This window comes from Mytilus galloprovincialis, chromosome 1 (genome assembly GCF_965363235.1).
Source record: "Mytilus galloprovincialis chromosome 1, xbMytGall1.hap1.1, whole genome shotgun sequence".
Classification (NCBI taxonomy): Eukaryota; Metazoa; Mollusca; class Bivalvia; order Mytilida; family Mytilidae; genus Mytilus; species Mytilus galloprovincialis.
Window position 1 is genome coordinate 53,671,090 of NC_134838.1, and position 23,396 is coordinate 53,694,485.

The following is a 23,396-nucleotide window of genomic DNA, read 5'->3' on the forward strand; positions in this document are numbered from 1 at the left end:
CAAAAGTGCCAACATCAGATCCTGTTTTCTGGTAATGACTTCGTTTGACTAAATCCATGAGATGTTGGAAATGAAGTGATTGATATTTCAGTCTAACTCTTGGTTGTGAATTAGTTTTCTATAAATGCGAGAATTCTTAGATCTATATTGTGTTTTTTCTTTGTGTTTTTGTTATTTGTTTTAATTTGTATAGATTTGATGAGCTAATCCTGTTTCAACTCATTTTTAAAGATTGATCGTAAAAATCGTAAGTTTATCACTGTCCCATAAAAGAACTGGGTTTTTGCGCACCGGGAAGCATGTTTAACTCCAGCACATTTTGTATGTTCCTGTTCCAAGTCTGCATGATCCTTTAATAGAGTGGATTTCGTTTGCTGCAGTACATCTATATCATATTTGGTTTTCGTTTATCTTTTTGTTTTTAAATACACAAGACCATTATGTTTTCGTTTGAAATGTTGAAAATTTGGCATTTCGAGGCTTTTTATAGCTTGCTATGTGGATTCAGTTTTGGACAATGGTTAAGGTGCCATACGATGACCATTTGTTGCTAGGCTTATGTGTTAATTTTAATATTGTTGTGAGATGTGTAGTTCGCAATTAAACTACGTCTTATTCCCATATGAAAATTGATTATCTATATCCCAATATGATATGTTCGTTTCGAAATATACGATGAAATAACGCATCAGTCTCAGTTTTAAGAAACGTATGATTAAAAATATATATATATATATATAAAACAAACTAAATATATCTCCCAACATCAGCTGCATTGTGGGGAAGTATATTCCATTAACTTCATTGGGTATTGATTGCTGATACACAGCAATTGTATTTTGGTAAAAACACATTGAGGAGTTTACCGGAAAATTGGCTAAACGTGAACCAAGGTTCTACTGTAAAATGTTATGCTTGGAAGGGGAAAATGACAAGAAGCATATTCCTTTTTAAATCACGAAAATTAAGCGCATGCTTGTGAGCGATATAGAGTATTCTCGATTTGCAAATGTATTTACAGTTGGTCATTTCATCTTAAAGACAAACAAATGATCCCAGGCTTTTTTTGTTGATCACTTTACATTTTGTCTTGCCATATCTGAAAAATCCGTATTTTAATCGCTAGGATTTCGATGAACCAGTAGCTCGTTCTTAACATTATGATTTTCAATAAATATTTCGATGCAACTTTTAATTTGCACTTTTGTATATTAAATACTAGTACCTGTTAAATGATTAAGACCATTTGATTGATTTTTATTCAGTGCGTTAATCCAATTCCACAGCGTTTAATCTTTAATTATAAATTAACCATTCAATACTGATGTCATTATGTTTTTATAAATTCGCAAGAATGGTTTAGCTTTACATCAACAACTATAAAAGGGAAAAAATAAGAAAATGGTTCTGACACAAAATATTTTAGTTTATTATTATGTATTAATTTTCACATTCATTGGCAAAGTTTGAAAGACATCTGAACGACGGAAAAAACAATTTTATATATCAAGTTGTAGGATTATGGCTGATTTAATGATATTTTAAAAATAAACACGGTGAAATATTTTTTTACGCTCAACATATATCCATAACGTTCTCCGATTTAAATAGCAGAATTGATGAAAATAATTATATAATAGATTCACAAAAGATATCCTTCGACAGGACAATAGAATGTAAAATATGATACTTTTTTTTATTTCTGCTTTAACACGACGATCGTCATATATAAAGGGTTTAATTTGATGCATCTTTCATACAAGTGAGAGGTTTAGGTAGCTATAAAACAAGGTTTAATTCACCATTGATATAAGAAAATGCCTGTTGTTATACATAAGTTTGATATGTTTGAGCTTTTGTCTTATGATTAGGGACTTTCTGTTTCCAATTTTCCCCAGAGTTTTTGTGATTTTACTTTTAATATCTTTTAAAAATAATGCTGGGGACTCGATAGCCTAGTAGTCCTAGTAGTTACAATTTCTACTGTAATCACTAACCAGTCAACACTGAGGTTGTGAGTTCAAAATCCGCTCGTGCGGGTTCACTCGACTCCATTCTTAATTGACTAGGATTGTCAGTTTTCATATCGACATTCGACGGTTTTCTCCGAGCACTCCAGCACTCCATTAATAAATTATGGCCGCTGAATGAAATAAAGGTAGGGTTAACTGATACACTTTTCGTTTAGTCATGACGGAGATTTTGCTGGATAGAGATGTACATTATTTAATTTACTGTTCTTTCTGAAGCGTGTACAGTGTTTTGCAATCAATTATAACATATTAGTTTTTTTCTGAATATACTGTTTTAAACTGCGTTTACTTTTACAACCATAGGTTGCTTGTTTTCCAATGCTTCAGTTAAGGCCCACCAAGATATATATGGTATAAAATAAGTTATTGGAAAATGTATAACTCCTTGAAATTTTGAGGTTTGACTGAACTACAAGTTACATGTTTGTATTTTATAGGAATCATGAGTTTTGACTTTACAATATGTTATTCGAGTGAACACTATTTGCTCCATGAATATGAAAGACATTTTGTAGTACAATTCCGATTTCAGTCGAAATAATCTGCCCGATCTGGTTTCAAACGATCAATCTCAAGTGATCAACCAGTAGGTCACCGAAGGTGTGGTGTGACTTTAATATGAGGACTATCCCTTTGCTTTTTTCATGTGTGGCGAGATATTTTGTGTCATGAATTGATACATCACCGACAAAATGTAGTATTTGAACATTGATAATATCTATTATGTAAATGTTTCAAAATAGTTACTTTTAATTTACTCAACAAATGTTTCCTTTCTGTAAAACTTATGGTCCTTTTTGCCATAAATCTGTGTCACTCGTTATTTAGGTCAACTTGGCCTGACATGAATGTTTTCCAAAAAAAAAGGTCAGAAAACATGGATTGGATACAGAACTAAAACTACGCGTTAATATTCGAATGACGAAAACACAATTACACAAGCATTTAACTTTCAAGGTCGAATTAATAAAAACAATTTAGAAATTCTATATTTCAAATAGAATGTATTAAATGAAAAACTTAAATAATCAAAAAACATTTTTCAACATCAAATCAATAAATAAGAAGCAATACATCTTTTATAGAGTGTCAATGTATATGATTTTCGTTTATACTTTAAAATATCTTTCGTTGGACTTTTATTTGCAAAGACATACTTCTTTAGGATTGACGTTGAAAATAATGTTTATTTTAAGATTTTTTTTTTCGTATAACACACTGAGGGGTGTCAGTATTGCGCAAGTGAAAGTCCGACCGTGATGAGTTCTTTTTGTTGGCAGTTCTGACAGCTTGAGGTGTGATATTCACCACAACTCCCCTAAAATATGCAATATTAATTTGTATCATAAAACATATGATTTTTCCGCAAAGATATGAGGTAATAGTATCCTTTTTCTGACAACAGTTAAATGGTTATTCTTTTCTGATATGTTTAAAATTAAATATGTGCATGCCATACCACTCAATTATAATGCGAACTGACAACTCACTAATTGAAATAGATATAAACTTTAAACATCATTATCCAGTTACAATAAAAATATAACTGCATGAAGCAAGACCCAAATGAATCGTTACACTGTAAGAAAAACACAAGGCACTTTGAAAGTAATCAATTGATCAACGTTTTGTTTCATTAAAATTATAACAGAAATTCGAATAATTTAACAGCAATTTTCATTAAACTATTCAGAATAATAGTTTTCCCTCTTTCGTCTAGCATTACATTTTTTTAAAACCCAGAATCTTTATTTAGTATTAAATACCTACAGTATTATAAAGTACACTAGTGTTATTCTATAGAAACTAAAAATATATAATCATTTTATTGTATGATTGAATTAAAATTGTATACAGATGAAGAAGATCGATGAAGGATTTTATATACAATATGAATCAATAGGATTTTTAGAATCCTACACACGAATTGTGTTAAATCTATTTCGTTTCTAATGTGTAATTGACAGTTTTGCAATTTTAAATTCATCTCACATGATTTCCAGTCATTGTGGCGATAGCGATTGTAGGATAAACAAAACTTCCCATTATTTGTATGAAAAGTTTAAATTGGCAAAAATTTGACAAATTTTAAGCAGATTCTTGTTTTTTGTATGTTTTGATTTGAGACCAAATTAATATAAATGCAAATATAAGGTAAAAGTCCGATTCAGCCTTTTCTCGCCATATTTTATAAATCAAATATCTCGAAAAGGAGCTCCATGACCTATCAATATTTTTACTGATTTTGATCCTTACTAATTCTCTTCCAGCTTAAAGTATCAATTTTGAATTCTTGATTTATTTAATTTTACTTTAGATCACAGAAGTACATCCTTAAATATTTCTGTTATAAGTAAATAATAGTTTGCATTTTAATCAAAGAAACCAATAACCTTACTCAGGTCATTATTTTATGTCTGAAAGCCATTTTCACTTTTTTGACATATTTGTTTATTTTATAGAAATACAGATTGTGGCATAATATTGACTGCTTTACTCCATTGTTTGACCTCTTTAACCTTATGTCTGTTTGTTTTGGACAAAACTCCCCAAAAAATATTCAACCATCGTTTCTTTCAAGTATGATCAAGATATTGAAGCTGTAAACCATTTACACACATTTAAAATAACTACGACGAGTCTGAAAGAGTAGTTCGGTTGGGGAGGGGGGGGGAGCATGCATATTGTTTATATTTCCATGAAAGGTTCCCAATGTATTAGTCTAAGTTTAAATCAACTAAGAGTGCGAGAGGACTTATATCTTAAAATCTTGATTTTTCATACAATATTCTTAATGATAAAGGAAAAATATAGGTGCACGATCACTTAAATCGTTGATTTCTTATTAAAAAGGCACAATACCCTAATAAAGTATTCGACTATCGCTTCTCTTCGAGCTGTTCAAAACATTGACTTTTCAAAGTTTTACATATACATAAATTTCAAATACAGATTTTCTATAAATCATTACAAACAAAATGCATGTCTCATTTCCTTTAAGGGTTTTATTCAATAGTTATCAAAGGTATCAACCTTATAATTTAATACGCCAGACGCGCGTTTCGTCTACTAAAGACTCATGCAATAACAGGTCCGAGACCACAATTGTCGTCCCTTGATTTTCGTTGTTCACGAATATAGTCCCTAGTGTTGACAGTGGGTTACTTGCCATTAATTTTTATACCCCTTCCAAATTTATTTCTCCATGTTTGATGCCTCAAATTGGTGAAATTACACTGTAAAAAAATTTGGGTCCAGAATTTTAAAGGAAAGTAGTGATTTGGTCCAGCTGAAAAAGGTTGAAAATTAGCATTTCGGAAGCTGTCAAAAGATTTCAAGACGCCCTAAACATAAAAGTGTCCATATTTTGAGTTAAAGCCGATGAAGTTTTCTATAATTTTGATATGATTTGTCCCAAAAGTAGTACAACACACTGTAAAAGTTTCTTTGAGAAAGCGCAGGGGGGATTTTTAAATTTTCATTTGTTCTAAAAGAAATGCACTACGAAATAATTGTGTTCACGGACCAACATTACGGACGACTTTACAAAGACACCACACCAGGCAAACATTATTATCTCACCTATCGGTACGAAGCTATGAATTTCAGTCGATAAACACATCATTTTGAAATTGTTGAATAGTATTAACTAGATCTGATTGGTTGTTCATTTATGTAACTTAGAATAGAAAGCGATTTCAAGGCCGTAGCGCATGTGCCTTTAAAGTGATGCAAATCGGCGAGCGGAGCGAGTCGAAAAAATTTTGAGTCTTTTTTTTAGGGGGTTTGGGTGGTTGAAACCGGAGAAGCTTATTTCAGCATTACTATTTATAATAATAAAAAAAAATATAACAGAAATGCGTTTTTTTTATTAGCTAACCTAGTAAGTAACAAAACAAGTTTCAATATTAAAGTTAATCTCTGTTGGTCAACCAAAACTTTCCGATTCTCCTGTGACTTGTACTATTGAAAAGCTTCAACACACGTTCTTATGTATATATATATATATATTATATTTATTTCCAATAGCAAGTTATAAGCTTCCAAAAGACAAGAACATGTTATAAGCATCAATTAATATATATATTTATTATACATATCATTAACGGTTAAACCATAAGAATAGGTACAGAGAGGACAGTAGACCAACATTAATACTTAAATTCCGCCGGAAGACATGTCAACCTACCTGGACACATTATTCTACCAACTTTCAAGTCATTGGTTTGACTTACCGGTGTTTGAACCCACGACCTACCGCACTAAAGTCAATGGAACACGCTAGCATACAACCAGACAACGCTGATCATAATAAAAAAACACACGAAAAAACATTTCAAACAATACAAAAAATATATTTCATACTTTTATTAAAGATAAATAAAAATCACGAATTGCCTTATACATTAAAGACTTCCATAGAAAAGACGCTTCATGATTCTGTTTAAATTAATTATAAATAATTATTATATTTTTGTTCAATGAAGTTTTTTTTATCGATTAACATTTGTTGTTCAGTGAGTTGATAGTGTAAACATTGGTATTACTATGGCGTTATCGATTCAAAAATAAACCAAGTAAAGTAATAAGCCAGCACACTTAAAGGGGGTGTTTATACTCATGAGTTACCCGTTTCATCGAATTTTCTCTTAAAATAACCCGTCTTCAACCAGTTTAGTAACGACATTAACATTTGTTTCATGCTTTTTATTTTGATTTGTATTCGGAACACTTTTTTTTTTTTACCGTCACCGCTATGGTAAAAGCTGCAATCGCTGCTGCAGATTTGACACACAGTATGTAGTGTGCCAATAGATAATTTGAAACTCGAAACTCGCATATTGATAATGTAAAATATAAAAATTAAAAAAATTACACTTCTAAAGTGTGGTCGTCGTTTCAAAAGTGAGGCATTTGCCTCATTTACCCCCATTACGCTACGGTCTTAGATTTTGTGAAGTCCTGCACTTACATATGTTGCCCAGGAAAACAGCAATCAAAAGATTATCAATGGTTTTTTTAAACTCAATCATGGTTCTCGTCTACGATGACAATATGGATAAGGATTGCTTCCTCGTACGGATAACCATCGATAATGTACAGATTTAATGTAGTCTAAGATGTTTGTAGCGGAGAAACGTCTTCTCTTTTAAAAAAAAATATAGATAATATATAACTTCGTGCGCTACTTCATGTGCATGGATCTTTTAAGTTGCCTAAAATCAGCCGCAATAAGTTTCTAAATTTCAAATGATTCAAACGTTTGACTGCACGACAACAATATAAACGTATATGTTAACATTTTTAGCAAGCAAGTTTCCAAACAAATTGAAGAGTGAAAACATAACGCCAAAGAAAAAATCCATATTCATCACAATGCTCATTCTAGAAACTTCGCAATCAAAGTGTTAATCACATTTCATAATGAGTGAAAAGCACATTTCAAGTCTATGATCCAAACCATATCTACACAGACATCACATTCTACATCATGGTTCTTTTTCAGTTTTTATCATTACTGAAGTAGTACGATACACCAGAAACACAACGTGTATAGTAGATTGACAAAAAGTACTTTCACAGTTCAATTTGAACTTGTTTCATAAAATGTAGATGGAAAAAGCGACCAATTATTGTATAATTTAGGCAACAGATTGTGCTGCGATAAAAAAATCCGAAGTCAAGCAAAAGATTAGTTTTCACTTTTATCAACTAATTAGACCAGGTGAAAATTTTAAATGAAAAAAAAAACCCAACGACATATATTTTAAAAATATGCAATTTGCAATTACATACTCGTAGAGAACTTTTGCATACACAAGACACATAAAAAGGCACATTTGCTGATATTAACTTAAATACAAAATTAGGAACTATAGTATAACTCCATATGACAGTAGCCTATATCAAAAACCCAATCAAAACCTGCATAGAATTATTAATAAGGGCAGGATGTTACAAAAAATCATATAAATAAATCCAGGCAATACCAGTATTCTAATAGACAATATGAATATTAGTTTTATGAATGAGGTACGATTTACATGCCAGATTGTAAAAGGAAGACGTGGGTGCTAGGTCCCATTTAATTTATATCGTCAGAGACGACTTGAATCAGAGACGCCTTTGAATTTAAGTTTAATTTCCAATTTTGCATTCTTGTCGGTTTTTCGTTCTTTCTTTATTCATTAACCCCGAAAGGATATGACATGTTGAAATATTGAGGGATAGTTGCGTGCGCGTTGTTTTGCCGAGGAAGATGGCTACAATGAATATGAATATGAACTCATCATAGATACCAGGATTAAAATTTTGTCTATAAGGTAGACGCGCATTTTGTTTACACTTAGCTTATCACTGACGCTCGAATCTCAAAAAGTTAAAAAGGCCAAATAATATCTCATTCCATCGCAATAAAATTCAACTTTCATTATAATTTCTAACTTCATCCTAAAGTGTTAACTTCGGTGTGTACAATGGTGTTATGTGTCTTTAATGTCCGCAGAAGGGTTCTGATGAATCACTGTTAGTAAAAAAAATAAACGTATTGTTTGTTGAATTATTACATAATGTTTAAATAGTTCGACTTTTGTGATATTTGATTATTTTAAAATGCATATATGAAAGTAATTATCTAACCATGATCTAGAAATAAATGTTTTACAGAGAATTGACAGTTTTGAGAAATGTGAAAATGATCTTTAGGTACTTCCTTATCAAATCTTTTGTATGACAAAATTTCATTTTTGGAATTGTTAAAACAGTCCAGCTTTGCTTTGGCTTCATAAAAATGTCAACTGACTGCTCTCTCAACCAATCAATTTTTGCTATACGTCAGCGTCTGTTGTTACAAAACATATAAAACAACTTACGTGGACCACGGAGTCATCAAAGTTTGCCACTTGAATTGAAAGATATTAGCTTTGAACCATGATGTGTTTTTTCTCGACATTTTTGTTGACTTGTATTTTATATTTGGCAGAGAGCAGTCATTTTCGTGGCGGCATCATATCATGGAAGCCGACAGACAATCATCAGGTGAGAAAGTCATCTTTTTTGCATATAACAATTTTTCACAATGTATGTTTTTTGTTACGTATTCAGAATATATTTAGATTTATATATCAAATCTAAAAACTCAGTAATTATAGTTTGGGATATAACGTAATTGAATACTTTGAGTTGTAAAATTGTTTTCAGCTTTTAAAGGGATTTGACACATGCGTCCTGATATTTAAACAGTTGAAAATTGTTGTTCTAGATGCAAAAATAGTTATCAAAGGTACTAGGATTATAATTTAGTACACCAGACGTGCGTTTCGTCTACATAAGGCTCATCAGTGACGCTCATCTCAAAATATTTATAAAAGCCAAACAAGTACAAAGTTGAAGAGCATTGCGGATCCAGATTGTAAAGATTGCCTATAAGAAAAACAGAACTATAAAATGTTCTAATTTTGTGTTTTGTGTACTGTTGTTTGTCTTGTGGTATTCCCCCTTGTTTTTGCCATGGCACTGTGAGTTAATTTTCAACTTAAATGATTGGATATGGTATATTTCGCGCCTCTTTCCTATATGAATTTTGATTTTTCGAATTTCAATACACAGAATTGTATGAAAAAAACATTATAAGGCATTTCTCTGAACATCCGTCTTACTTATATATGAGGCCGCATTTTTAATTGTATCACTAAAATTCCATTTGAAGATTGAATGGCAAAAATATACAAAACGACCTGATGAGGCTTGTGTCGCTACAAAATCGTAGTTTTTTCATAAACAAATGAGATTGCGATAATACCTCAATATTTTCCTTTACAGCAATACAACGTCACATATTAAAAATTTTGTGGATAGATTAAGAAAAGTCTCAATCATAACTGGTATTTTTAGTTATAAAATACGGCGACGTTGTTCGATTGCCAATGTGACAATTATCCACCAATGTCTTAATGTCGATCACGTAGATGTATACAGTTATAGGTCACCGTACGGCCTTCAACAACAAGCAAAACCACATAACTTCAAATACTTAATTTCGTAAAATTTACCCTGAATATGTCATATATGTATTCATTAAGTCTGTGCAGTGCTATAATATCCTATGTCTCATATGCTCTATGTTATCTACGCCGAATTATACCTACTAATATAAGGAAGGCACAATTCCATATCAGCAGGTTATAAGCTTCATTTAGGTAAGTGCTGAAAAAATCTCTCCTACAGATAGAGCTGTTTATAATGTTTTATTAGTGGTACTGTTTCTGTTACAACGGCATTAATTAGTAGTAATGTAGTTAAATGCTATGTCTTAACTAAGTTTAAAGTGGTCACAATAAACAGGTGTATTGTACAATTGCCAATAATACAACTTACTACAAGGACCAACAAATCATACACGTGGATGTACTGGTGTTAAAGTGGTGTTTTATTCCACTGGTCAGTATTAAAAGAAAAGGGTTACACTATTAAAAATTAGGTCATCCGTGATGTACGTGCAAAAGTGTATTCCATAGCTTTGTAAGTGTAATGTCTCTTGTTATATCTTATTATTGTTTAATGGTCATTTAGGTAATTTCGTTTTGTTGGCAGATCTCCGGCAGTATCTGTTAATTCTAGTCATAAAGTTTCCAGACTTATTGCGATTCATAGTATGATTAGGTATATAGAAACAAATTATATTGTTAAATTCTAAACTTATCTTTGGTTTTTTTTTCTATCTTGTGGTTGAATTGCTCTCTGTATACGTCTTATTTTTCTTTTTTACAGATTGAGATTAACTATAGAGTTGCCTTTCGTGCAAGTTCTGCTGGACACGCTTGCGATGCAAACACAATAGAGAACGGAACATTATTACCTGGTGAAGGCTCTTTACAGTGTGTAGAAGGATGCAGTGATACAATAACCACTATGTCTTATTACTGCACTGATTTTAGTGCCACTGAAGATTGGACATCAGGAACTAACAGCGTAAAATACAATCTGTCAGCGTCAAGTAACAACCTGTATACTTTTGGGTGAGTTTTTTGCCATTAATCGAAAAAGGTAGGTAGCGGGGAGTTGACCTCTGCATTTTCAAGAGGACAAAATTCATGATATTCGATATTCATTTCTGATAACGTAATTACCAATTAATCTTAACCTCACAATCGGAAATTCGAAGTAAACCACAAAAAATATGACTTCATAATTAAATTTCAACTGATCATTGGCCGGGAACAGTTATTTTACAATTGAGAAGAACACTTTTTCGCAAGCGGTTTGGAAATGTGAAAAGTGAAAAAAAATAGAGAATTTGTAATCCCAATCCAGACAATAAAAACTACTAATGTCAATGAAGAAAGGTGTAGCATTAAAACTTTGTTCCATTGACGTTGGTGTCGTCAAGTGCAAGTAGTATTTTTTGGTTTGTATAATTAAACCATCTTTATATCAACATGAACATTGATATCAGTAAAATGTGCCAGTCATATTTTTAACGCAAAATATATGTACTAAGTCTTAAAAAATTGTATTTTTTTTTTTTTAAGTTTTTCAAGCTGTTGTTGGATACCTCTAGCTGAAGGCAGTTCAGACTGGAGGATGCGGACTAAAGCAAATCTGACTGTAAGACAAGACACTGGAAAAATCAATTCCTCTCCAGTCTCTGCAATGCAGCCTGTAGTAAGATTCAGTTATGGATGTGACTATACTCTTAAAATACCCGGTAAGTTACATTCCTAATATTCGTAGGTATTTCGTTTTTTTTAAAAACTGTGTATGCAAATCGTTGTAGCATTTACATTTAAAGACATACGATCAATTATATTGCAAAAATAGAGGTATAAATGCATCGACTACATGTAAAATGCTTCACAAGATGGATTTTTTCCAATTTATAAATTGAATCAAATTTCTTTAAAACAATTCTCAAAATTGTGTTTGGTATCTATATCTTTAAAATTAAGATGTTTGAAAAAGAATCACGAAAATCTACAAATTGAAGTGTAAGGCCGTTAAGACGGATTGCAGTATCTTGTTCATTTTGCCCGTTTGATCATCATTGTCGGTACTATCTGAAATTTACAAAAAAAACCAAAAAAAACCGATTACTCCAATAGATTTTGTATCATATAACTTAAACCTCTATGCAAAAATATGTTTCAAACAACTTTTTCTGAACAGGGTTTCGAGAAATTGCTATTTTAAGTTTTAAGTTTAAGTTTTAGAATACATTTTTACTGCGATGTGTACGATAAATTAATAAATCTGTTTCATAATTTTTCAGTGAAATCTTCGAAAGTGAAATTGCTAAATACATATTTCTTTCGACATCCGCATATAAATTTTACTATGCTTACTATGGCGTTTCAGGAAAAAAATAATATATCCCGCAATTTCACTGTGCATTGTAATAAGAACATTGAATATTTATAATTGCATATTTGTTAGTGAAACTGAAACTGAAACAGTCAATCAATGCATGCGAATGATTTGGGAGTGTGTTATTATCATTAAACCCACTGTTTTTTTCTAACTGAAGTATGGTAAAACTAAAATTTATAGCACACCACTTATTGATCTTTCATCAATTCATATGTCAGGGTTAGAGAAAGGGAACTTTCGCCATTAGGCCAAGTATAACTCAAAATATTAATAAAAAAAATCAAACTAAGTTTAAAACTAAAACTAGACTGCGATCACTATATTGATAATTGATTTTGTAGTATCTGATGATGACGGTGATGTTGTTAAGTGTCGATGGTCTAAACTAACTCCAAATGATGAATGTGGTGGTGTTTGTGAAACACTGAGTGGTTCTTATTTAGATCAGGTAAAACGTAAATGAATACGCAATCCCATACAAATGAAATTCAATGTTATGGAAAATAAAACAAGAACACTAAAAAATCCTTCGATTCAGAATTTTCTCTACATTGGCTTAAGAAACCATAGTTCATTTTCAGTATTGTACTATCTAGTTGAATAAAGCGAATGGCGAACTAAAATTAAAGGTATTACGATATAAGAACAATACAAAAAAAACTCACTATGATAATGAAAACTTCATGTACCTGCCTTTAGAATTGATGGTTTCATCAGAACGTTCCTTTAAAAAGTAGAATAACAAAAATACCGAAATTCAAGCTTCTTGTGAGGATTTTCACTCATACAGACACATTTTATTCAATACATTTTATATCAGATATTAAGATAAGAAAAGCAAACGGAACAAATCTTCAAAGCGCATATGTGTATTGTTTATGTTTAGAGTTCCTGTGTTTTGACCTACAATGCAACACAATCCACGGGGTGGTATGCTGTCGCTTTGCAAATCGAAGACTTCCAGAAGACTACCGATACAGTTCCTTTCAGCAGTGTTTCTTTGCAGTTTTTGATCTTCGTTGCTAATTCAAACGCATCTTGTACCTCGAGGCCTATTCTACCACAGAATGTAATAACTGATGGTTCAATTCTTCATAGTTCTGCCAACAAGATTTTTAATGAGTCGATTATTGCTAGGAGTGGTGCGGCAACGTTAAGGTAGGAAAGACGTTCATGCTTTAGTAACTTAAGATTATAAAGATAGGGAACATTTTATTTCAAACTTGTGCAACCCTGCGTAAGCGGAAATTAAATGAAAACGATAATCTTATAAGTTTCTAGAATATACTCTTGAAAATTGCAACTTCTTGTAGACGTTAGTCTTCATCCTACTTAAAATAATATAGTACATAAACAAAATCATCAAAATAGATAAATAAGTATCACATTTCTCAGTAATTTTCCGATTCTTTGGAATATATCTGATGCTGATGAAAACTGAAGACCTCTTTTATAGCTTGACATATTATAGGACACCGATCTATTATTAAAAAATGTTTCATACATTTTAACGTCTCTGGTTATTTGGTCGTTAGGTTGTCTCATGAACGTATAATACCTATGAAACGGTGGTAGGGGCACATAACTGACCATCATAGATTAATGGCGTAAATGTCAGTCTTACGGTTGTCCATTATTATCGAACGGGGTTAATTATAATTTAACTTTTTAAATTCGCTTTTCTCAACTCATCAGTGTTACCACATTTTTATAAGGATATATACAAATTCACGAATAAGAACTTACAAAACAACTAGCTTATTAAACGCATATTTAAATTGACCGTTGATGAATTAAGAAAATGTAGTTTCTTATTTTACCAAAAACTGATGAAGTTGAATTTTATGTCATATTATGGTACATAAATACCTTTTTTCGAAATTTGAAAACATTCGTTGAAAAACTGTATATCAATCAGAAATCTAATTAACATTTTTTTTTATACATTATTAACTAGAGTTACAGCTATTGACACCGTTTCACCAATAGGAATGATCAAATCAGCATTATTTCCATTTGGAACGTCTGGAAGAGAATGGTTTGTGACAGTGACTTGGACACCAATGAAAAGCCAGATAGGCACCCATTTGTTTTGTTACACTGCAGTTGATAATTTAGGGTATGAATATTTTTTATTCTATTAAGTTTTAAAACAAACCGGCAGATAATTTCAAAACGAATTATTTAATTTAGCTTAATTTCGTAAAACAAGACTTTATGTCATGAGATTCTATGTACTCCCGTTTTTAACTCACCTGGCCCGAAGGACCAAGTTAGCTTTTCTCACCACTTGGCGTCTGTCATCCGTCGTCCGATGTCTGTCGTCCGATTTATGTCGTCCGTCGTCGTTCACTTTTACAAAAATCTTCTCCTCTGAAACTACTGGGCCAAATTTAACCAAACCTGGCCAAAATCATCATTTGGGTATGTAGTTTTAAAAATGTGAATGATGACCCGGCAAACCAACCAAGATGGTCGCCATGGCTAAAAATAGAACATAGGGGTAAAATGTAGATTTTGGCTTATAACTAGGAAACCAAAGCATTTAGAGCAAATCTGATAGGTAAAATTGTTTATCAAGTCAAGATCTATCTACTCCTTCAGATGAATCGAACAACTGGTTGTTGGGTTTGCTGCCCCTGAATTGGTAGCTTTAAGGAAAGTTTGCCGTTTTTGGTTATTATCTTGAATATTATTATAGATAGAGATAAACTGTAAACAGCAATAATGTTCAGCAAAGTAAAATCAACATATATGAAAACATGACCAAAATGGTCAGTTGACCACTTAAAAGGAGTTATTGCCCTTTATAGTTTTTTTAAACCATTTTTTTTGTAAATTTTTGTAATCTTTTACATAAATCTTCTCCTCTGAAACTACTTGGCCAAATTTAACCAAACTTAGCCACAATCATTATTAGGGTATTTAGATTAAAAATGTGTGCGGTGACCCAGCCAACCAACAATGATGGCTGCCATGGCTAAATGTAGATTTTGTCTTACAACTCGGAAACCAAAGCATTTAGAGCAAATCTGTCAAGTGGTTGATTGTTTATCAAGTCAAAATCTATCTGCTGTGAATTTATTTTAGATGAATTGGACCGGTTGTTAGATTGCTGCCCCCGATTGGTAATTTTTAAAGAAATTTTGCCGTTTTTTGGTTATTATCTTGAATACTATTATAGATTAGAGATAAACTGTTAACAGCAATAATGTTCAGCAAAGTAAGATATACAAATAATTACACATGAACAAAATGATCAGTTATTGACCTTTATAGTCAATTTTTAACAATTTTCATTTATTTGGTAAATTTTTGTAAATTTAAAAAAATATTTTCCTCTGTAACTAAGGGCCAAGTTTATTATAGATAGAGAAAATGGTAAGTAGCAAAATGTTCAGTAAAGTAATTTCTACAAAGACATCACCATCACCAATTTTGTTCATGTGTCCTTTGTTTAATATGCACATAGACCAAGGTAAGCGACACAGGCTCTTAAGAGCCTATAGTTTTATTTGATATCAAGGAAATGATATATTATATATATATATATATATATATATATATATATATATCTTAAACGACATGTTGAGGAGAATATTTCTAAAATTGTGTTTTTTTGTTGTTGTTTTTTTTTAATTTTTATTAAAGGGTATTTAACGAGTGAAGCAACATGGAAGACCCATTGGTGGCATTCGGCTGTTGTCTGCTCTTTGGTCGAGTTGTTGTCTCTTTGACATATTCCATATTTCCATTTTCAATTTAATAAAGTATTCAATATTGCGACAATTGCAGCTGAAGTATATTTCATGAAGTAAAAATCCAATTTAATAGTAAGTTTGATGCTTTTGCTAATTTATTTTTTGAATTACATATTTTATTCTACTATTTGTTATGATTATAGAAATGTTGTACATTAAGCAAACCTTCAAATTTGAATATTTCTATTTCAGTCAAACCTCAGACCAGACATGCGCTACACTCGTGGTAGACAAGGTACCCGACGATACGGTTGTTCTAAATCAGGATTGCAATGCTTTTAAAACACCAGAAAGTAAGTGTAGTTTTGGTAAACATCATTTTAACAATGTTCAAGGAATGTTTTAAATTGAACCTAGACTCATGTCTTTCAATGCGTTAGTGTATCAAACTAATACCATAATGGAAAATGTAACTTATTTAAATTTTTCATCCATATCTTTTTTTATTCATCACAGCAAACGTTAATTAATACTAAATGGAATGATATTTTTATAGTTATCAAAGGTACCAAGATTATAATTTAGTACGCCAGACGCGCGTTTCGTCTTCATAAAACTCATCAGTGACGCTTTAAATTGGCGATATTAAAGTATGTGATTCTGTGATCATATGTAAGATAAGTTACAGACAAAGGTTTTAGACGATTGTTTTATAACTGTTTGTACAAAATAAATCAATTATGTATGCATTAAAGAGTATAAACAGCACCACTTATGCATTAGGATTTAACCGTTAGCAAAATAGATTAAATAAAAAAAACTAACAAATTTATGTCCTACATTTTCCTCATTCTAAGCTGTCAAAAACTAAGAAAAGGATTTATACTCTGTAGAGTGCACTGAAGAGACCTGTTCGAAGTTTCTTTGATAACCAAATTAACTTTTATATTTTGAAATTGTATATTGCTTTAAAAGAGATATGATTTTTTTTTTAATTATTTCAAATATAGATGTACATACTAAGTGCATTGAAGCGACAACAGGCGTCCCTCCATTATTTTACCTGGCAACCAGCTGCTCCTCTTATTTTGTTCAGTGTAACGAGCTTGGAACTGGACATATTACGCGCTGTCCTCCTGGAACTGAATGGTGCAAGCATGTTTTATCATGTGTACACGTAGGATCTTGTGCGACTGAAGGGTGGGTATTTTTTTCTTTCTAGTGATTGTTTCTTCTCAGGAAAAAAGTTAATTAATATGTAGAATGAAATTAAATGCGTAGGTATGATATAAATTCATAAATTGCCGTACATTTTATTTCTGTTTATTGCCTGCGAAAATGAGAGAGAAAGACTTTTTTTTATGTTATTCTTCTTGTGCATGTAGCTATAATATATTACGATTTCCTTTAAAGGGGCACTAGCTGCGAGATATATAAAAAATCTAATATTTACTTTTTTGGCTCAATCATTAATTAAATGCAAATAGTGAAATAATAATTCGTTTTTGGCAGCTAGTACGTTTTAATTTTGTCAAAATAAGCTAAAAAAACATTGATTATGAATTATTCACTTGCAAGTGAATAATTTGACCTCATTTAACCCCTTAGTTTGAGATGTATGTGTAAAGTTTTTTTTAAGGACAAGAATGTCAACATTGAAGGTGAAACAAAAGTAAACCAAAAAAGATCATTCTTATAAGGTATAAACGATGATAAACATTTATTTTTCATCTATATTATAAAATTAAATAGATCTAGAAAAATGCAACAGCACGAGTTTGCCTAAGCTATTGTATCTATATTTATGTTTACATCGCTTATATGGTCATCGGATGACTTAAAGAGGTCAACCCGATGGTTAATTTGATGGCGTCTAGATTAAAATACATACGAAACGAAGCTACGTATGTTCATGCCAGTGCACTGGTTATTGTTTATTTTAGACTTTTAACAGTTTGGATAAATGTTTTAGATTGTTATAAATCAAATATGAGAATTTGATAAAAATCTGTGAACATGAACTTGACAGCTAGTGCCCCTTTAACAACAAAACCAAAAAACAATATTAATAAAGGGAGAGAGCGATATAAAACCAAATTGATTATAAAATGTGTTTTTATTGTTTGCTTAACATCATCCAATGTAAAGTATTTACAAATATTTCGGACGAAAAAATATAAACAATAAATGCATTTAGATTTAACCGAATGAAAAAAATGGCTACCATTTCGACTGTCGCCGAGAAATGAGTGTGTGTTGCATATTGAAATACATTTTTACCAGCCATGCGGACTCCCTAAACAGTTATTGGAAGCTAGAGTCTTTAAAGTGATAAAAGAAATCCCTTCACGCAGCAATGTAGGAAACATCTTATTCAATTTCTCTGATTTTGTTATAATGTTGAAACCATGAAAAATGCTTTTTATAACATTTATAACTAGTTGAACAGGAATTAGTTTCTTTGTATTTGGTTGCATAGGACAGAAAACAATAAATTAACATGAATTGCCATCCTAGAGTAGTTTTCCTTTCAGAACTAAAATAAGAATCTAATAAACAATATATTTGAGCTAAGATTTCGAGGATATATAAGCAATTATACAGTCAGTTTAATCATGACTACACATTACTTATTTACTAACAGTGGGATATTTTTATTCTTTTTCAGATAACGAAGAACACTTATCAATATTTTCGTATTACATTTAATTTTTGTACAAATTCACATTTGCATTATTCTTTCCTTTCTAATTAACATTATATGGCATCATTACTAGACAGATAAAATTATTAATCGTGTGTCTTTTTTTTTTACCATAACCCGTTTAAGCATTTCTCAACTATATATTCAGATTTAAGTACACTCTAGGTATAATGTTTTTGTTATTTGATATATATTTTTATTGAATATTATTCATAAATGTATCTTTTCTTTTTCCTGTATGATTCAAATACAAAAAGTGTAAATTGGATCTTATTATAAATACGTTTTTTCTATGAATATATATTTTTTTAAATCAATGCTGATACATATATATTGTTGACGTTTATATCAAAATTCTCTTTAATGAACTCACAAATACAGTATATCCTGTATATAAATACTGAACATGAATAGGAGTTTAAGGAAAACAATTGTTAAAATGATAATGAATTTTGTTCCTGCTTTCGTGATACAATTAAATATAATCATAAAGAAATGAACGGAAATCAGAAAGATAGCAAATTAATGTGCTGATATTACTGAAAGTTTAGGCGACTTTGCACATGAAGAAACGCGGTGTAAATTTAACCAAAGGCTTGTGAAACGAAAATTTACCGTTCAAAATATTTTCAATTTTAAACTAGAGAAATATCACGGCCATGTATGTTGTCTTAAATCACAGGGATATACGTATTATGTAAGTAATGGCTTATATATTGTTTCTTAACATATTTTTGTGCTTTTTTGTGGGCTATGTATATATGTTTTTTTATACTCAGAATTTTCTTTTCCATAACAGACATACTTGTACTAAAATGTCATACTTTTTAATACAAGTAGTGCTTTTGTTAATATATACGAATAAAGACTACTTTTGGTATTTCTATATCAATATAGCTTGTTTTATTTTATTAATTTAATTCATTTTATATGCAGGATTAAAAGACCGTTTGTGCGATCAAACGTAATACATGTCAAATTTTATAATCATCAAAATGGAGGATGCCATTGAATGAGACAATAAAAAAGCTACAGAATAAAGGGAAATTATATGTAGAAGTCACACTTCTTTCTTGGTTGGAACTGTCTTATTTTAATTGCCAATTAAATGCTTACTTTTTTTAAAACATTTACTAGGGATGTGAAAGCGTTGATCTAATCACATTATTTTTATGAAAAGCTTCTGCTTTGACAATGTGTGCACAATCAAGAGTGGTCTATTTGGTTACATATTCCTCATTCGTAACTAAATCCTTATTTCTTATGCTGATTTGGTTCTTATTCGTTACCGACTACCTATTCGTTTCTTATTAATACTTCCATATTTGGTATATTATTTTACATTTCACAAAATTCTTTTCAATATTTATGAAAACCATATGTATTTTCATAGTGATATCCGCCCTGTGTTGAGTACATTCATAATTACGAAAATGGTTAAAATAGTAATCTGGATTGATATATTTTACAGTCCTAACAATTTCAAGTGTGGATCCAAGGGTGCGCGTAGATGGCGTATGACACTTATATAAAAGATCTAGTTACTTTTCCCCTTTTCATGCAATGATGTAATGCATTTTGAATTTTGAATTTTATAATACAAAACAAAATACAAAGATAAAGATGAATACTATTTAATGTAAATCCGGAATTTAATTATGCGATGGTATTTATCTATTTATTTTCAGCTTAACATTTTTAGTATTGAATATCCATTCCAATTTCATATGTTGATATTCGCACCTATATTGTGTGCAAAGTGAATCACTTTTTCTATCCTTTTGTTGATATTTCTTTTTGTGATGTTCCTTAGCATTAAATGACGTGCTTATATTACCGGAATATTGTTTAATAGCGTTTAGGAATTATCTTCGTCAAAGGTCTTATTGACTTAATGATTTGTTTTCGTTTTGTTATATTTTTTAGTAAGAAGGAGGAGTTGGTCGAAACGAATTAGATTTCAAAAGGAGAAAGCATGAATTCTAAATGTAAAGTTTGAACCAAATACTGAAATGTCCCTTTGTTTATCTGTTTAGTTTGTCATTCTATGGAGTATAACAACCCCAACGACCGGTACAAAGTGGGACGGCATAGTTTCTTATCAGTACGGTTACGTGCTTTTCGCTACGATTCTTTCCTGATACGGTTATGAATTTGTGTATATTGTTTTTGTTACTGTTTTTCCGTTGTATAAGAGTATATTTACTTTTCTGTATTGTATGTTATTTTGTGTGAAGTTTTTTTATGGTTATTATTTTATTGAAATAATTTCTTCTTGAGTTTTTGAAATTATTATTATTTACGGAATATATCTCTCTCATGCAAAGCTATGATTCATTGTTCGGATTTGCTATACTTGAGGGCCTTTCAAGCTTGATCATCTCTATAAAGCTTGTAAAAGTTGTCCATGTCTCCGCTTAAAGCGTAAATCTTGTCCTTCCGTCCGTCCGTACGTATGTCCTTAAATTGGTTTCGTTCAATTTATAAAGTTTACCTCAACCAAATGGTATGAACTTATATGCAATGATTATTACCCCAAAACACAGAATTTGGTTAGTTTCATTTTACCGTTCTCATAATATGCCAGTTTATAAAGTTATATACAGGCGTAGAATCATCAGTGACCCACAGACACATTTTCCATTTTGTTTTAAATATTTTTGCATTGTGTTTATTTGTGAAGAACAAATAATAATTGAGGGATTACTGATGTATTAGCGTACACGTCACAGTTCCTTTCATTTATGTGCACTATTTATTTCAAACTCCGGACAGTGATCGTTTCCGTTCCGGAACTGTTTTCCCTTACTCCATCAATCACTGCCACCGGCTTTCGAAATTCGTTCCAAATTTTGGAACGATTATCTACGCAATAAATTTCCTCAGAACCATTAGTTACCGGCTTGAAAAACTTCAATTTGATAATTTCTTCCCAAAATTTAAACAACTTTTCCTAGATTTAAAAAATGAGCATTAAATTTACGTCCCACACAGGACCTTTATTATGTGTGCATTCTTATCTAAGTTATCTCCCCGAACCCTTTGGAAAGTAAACATGGAGGGAAACGTGAATCAGATATATAATTGAAATGTATGTTAGGCGCATAGTCCCTCCTAAGTCCAAAGGGAAAACAAGCCCAAATGCTGCAACATAAACTTGGACAGGTACAAATGATGATTTGAATGAATATGCGGTTGTCAACGGAGGAAGTTTGGTCTACCAAATTATGCAAGCCTTTCCATGTTTCCTTTGGCTTTTCTCATTATGAACATAAAGGGACATCTTTTATCCATTTATAGTCGGATCCAGGGTGGCCCAGCCCCCCCTTTTTTCCCTGGAAAATGTTGGTTTATTATATAGGGAATCACTGAAGCATGACTGGAAACACCCCCCCCCTTTTATTAGGTCATTCAGTGCCCCTTCCCATGTAATATAAGACTGTAGGTTCATATCATTTCTGTTCAAGGTTTAACATTGTTAGTAAAAAATACCAGATAGAAGTAAGGTTCTCTGGGAAAAGTTTTTGCAAATAACATAAACATAAAAATGTACGTGCCATTTTCATTCTTTTTACTTTTGTACTTTCACTATGACAAGACATTCTCAGTATGAAGTAAAGAGGTTGTCAGTTAGACTACAACCCTACATATATAAACTTTAAAGTTTGCATCATTGACATATAGTGAACACATTTGTGACTAATTAACAAATGACCATGTTAACTTGCCCTTCAATATGTTCACTAACTTGAGTAGCACATAATATATTGGCCATTTGATATTTATACAATGATTGGAACAGAAACTCTTAACACATTATGTGCTGTAATATACATGATGATTAAAATATGGAGTTCAGGTATGATTGCTAATGTGACTATCCACCAAAGTTCAAATGATATTGATTTAAGCAACTATAGGTCATAAGGTATAACCTGCATGTGCCACAGTCTGCAATGACTAAAACTTATTTAGTAATCTCAGTCATTTTGTCATGTCAAACCTTACAAAATGTGACATATTTTAACATGTGTTCCAGATTTTCTTACCTACAATAGCAATTATAATGTTTATTCAGTTTTATTTTATTTGTGAACAACCACACATCCACCGCTTGAACTTTTTTATGACATCATCAACTCAAGTATGAATATGGTCAGTCTTTCTTTTCATCAATCATGACAGAGGTGTAATGAAACAAGAAAATTCATGAAATCAGCATTTATGTACGTTGTATCTATAATAATTGTTTTCAAAAGTGAATTGTTAAAATAAGTTTGTTCCTTCCAAAATATAATGCCCTGTTGGCATGGTTGGGTGCCGCTAGATACTACCCAGAGGTGGAACCCTGAACAATAATGGACACAACATTCAAGCTTGATACAGCTCTCAATTTGGATTGTGATTATATATATATTTGACATAGCTTGATTTCTGGCACAGATTGAATGTGGACTAAGAACTTTAAATTTTAAAACTGGATATTTCCCTTATAATATGTACATGTAATATGGTATAATATTCAAAATATAAATACATGTTGAGATTCAGCATATCAAAGAATCAGAAGAATTGAACTTTTAATGAAAACTA

General features: G+C 31.3%; 1 protein-coding gene across 2 annotated transcripts; it reads left to right on the plus strand.

Moving 5' to 3' along the window:
* The first annotated feature begins 8,912 nt into the window (after positions 1 to 8,912).
* On the plus strand, positions 8,913 to 21,082 carry LOC143078741 (integrin beta-like protein C). Of its 2 annotated transcripts, none has more exons than XM_076253690.1 (9): positions 8,913 to 9,071; positions 10,803 to 11,050; positions 11,564 to 11,739; positions 12,740 to 12,846; positions 13,285 to 13,556; positions 14,356 to 14,517; positions 16,352 to 16,452; positions 17,110 to 17,299; positions 20,730 to 21,082. In XM_076253690.1, the coding sequence occupies exons 1-9, from the start codon at positions 8,964 to 8,966 to the stop codon at positions 20,758 to 20,760; spliced, it is 1,395 nt and encodes a 464-aa protein (XP_076109805.1). In that variant the 5' UTR covers positions 8,913 to 8,963; the 3' UTR covers positions 20,761 to 21,082. The 2 variants fall into 2 exon arrangements, with proteins under 2 accessions (XP_076109805.1, XP_076109815.1); XM_076253700.1 differs by lacking the exon at positions 20,730 to 21,082 and adding an exon at positions 18,768 to 19,699.
* Positions 21,083 to 23,396: the final 2,314 nt, after the last annotated feature.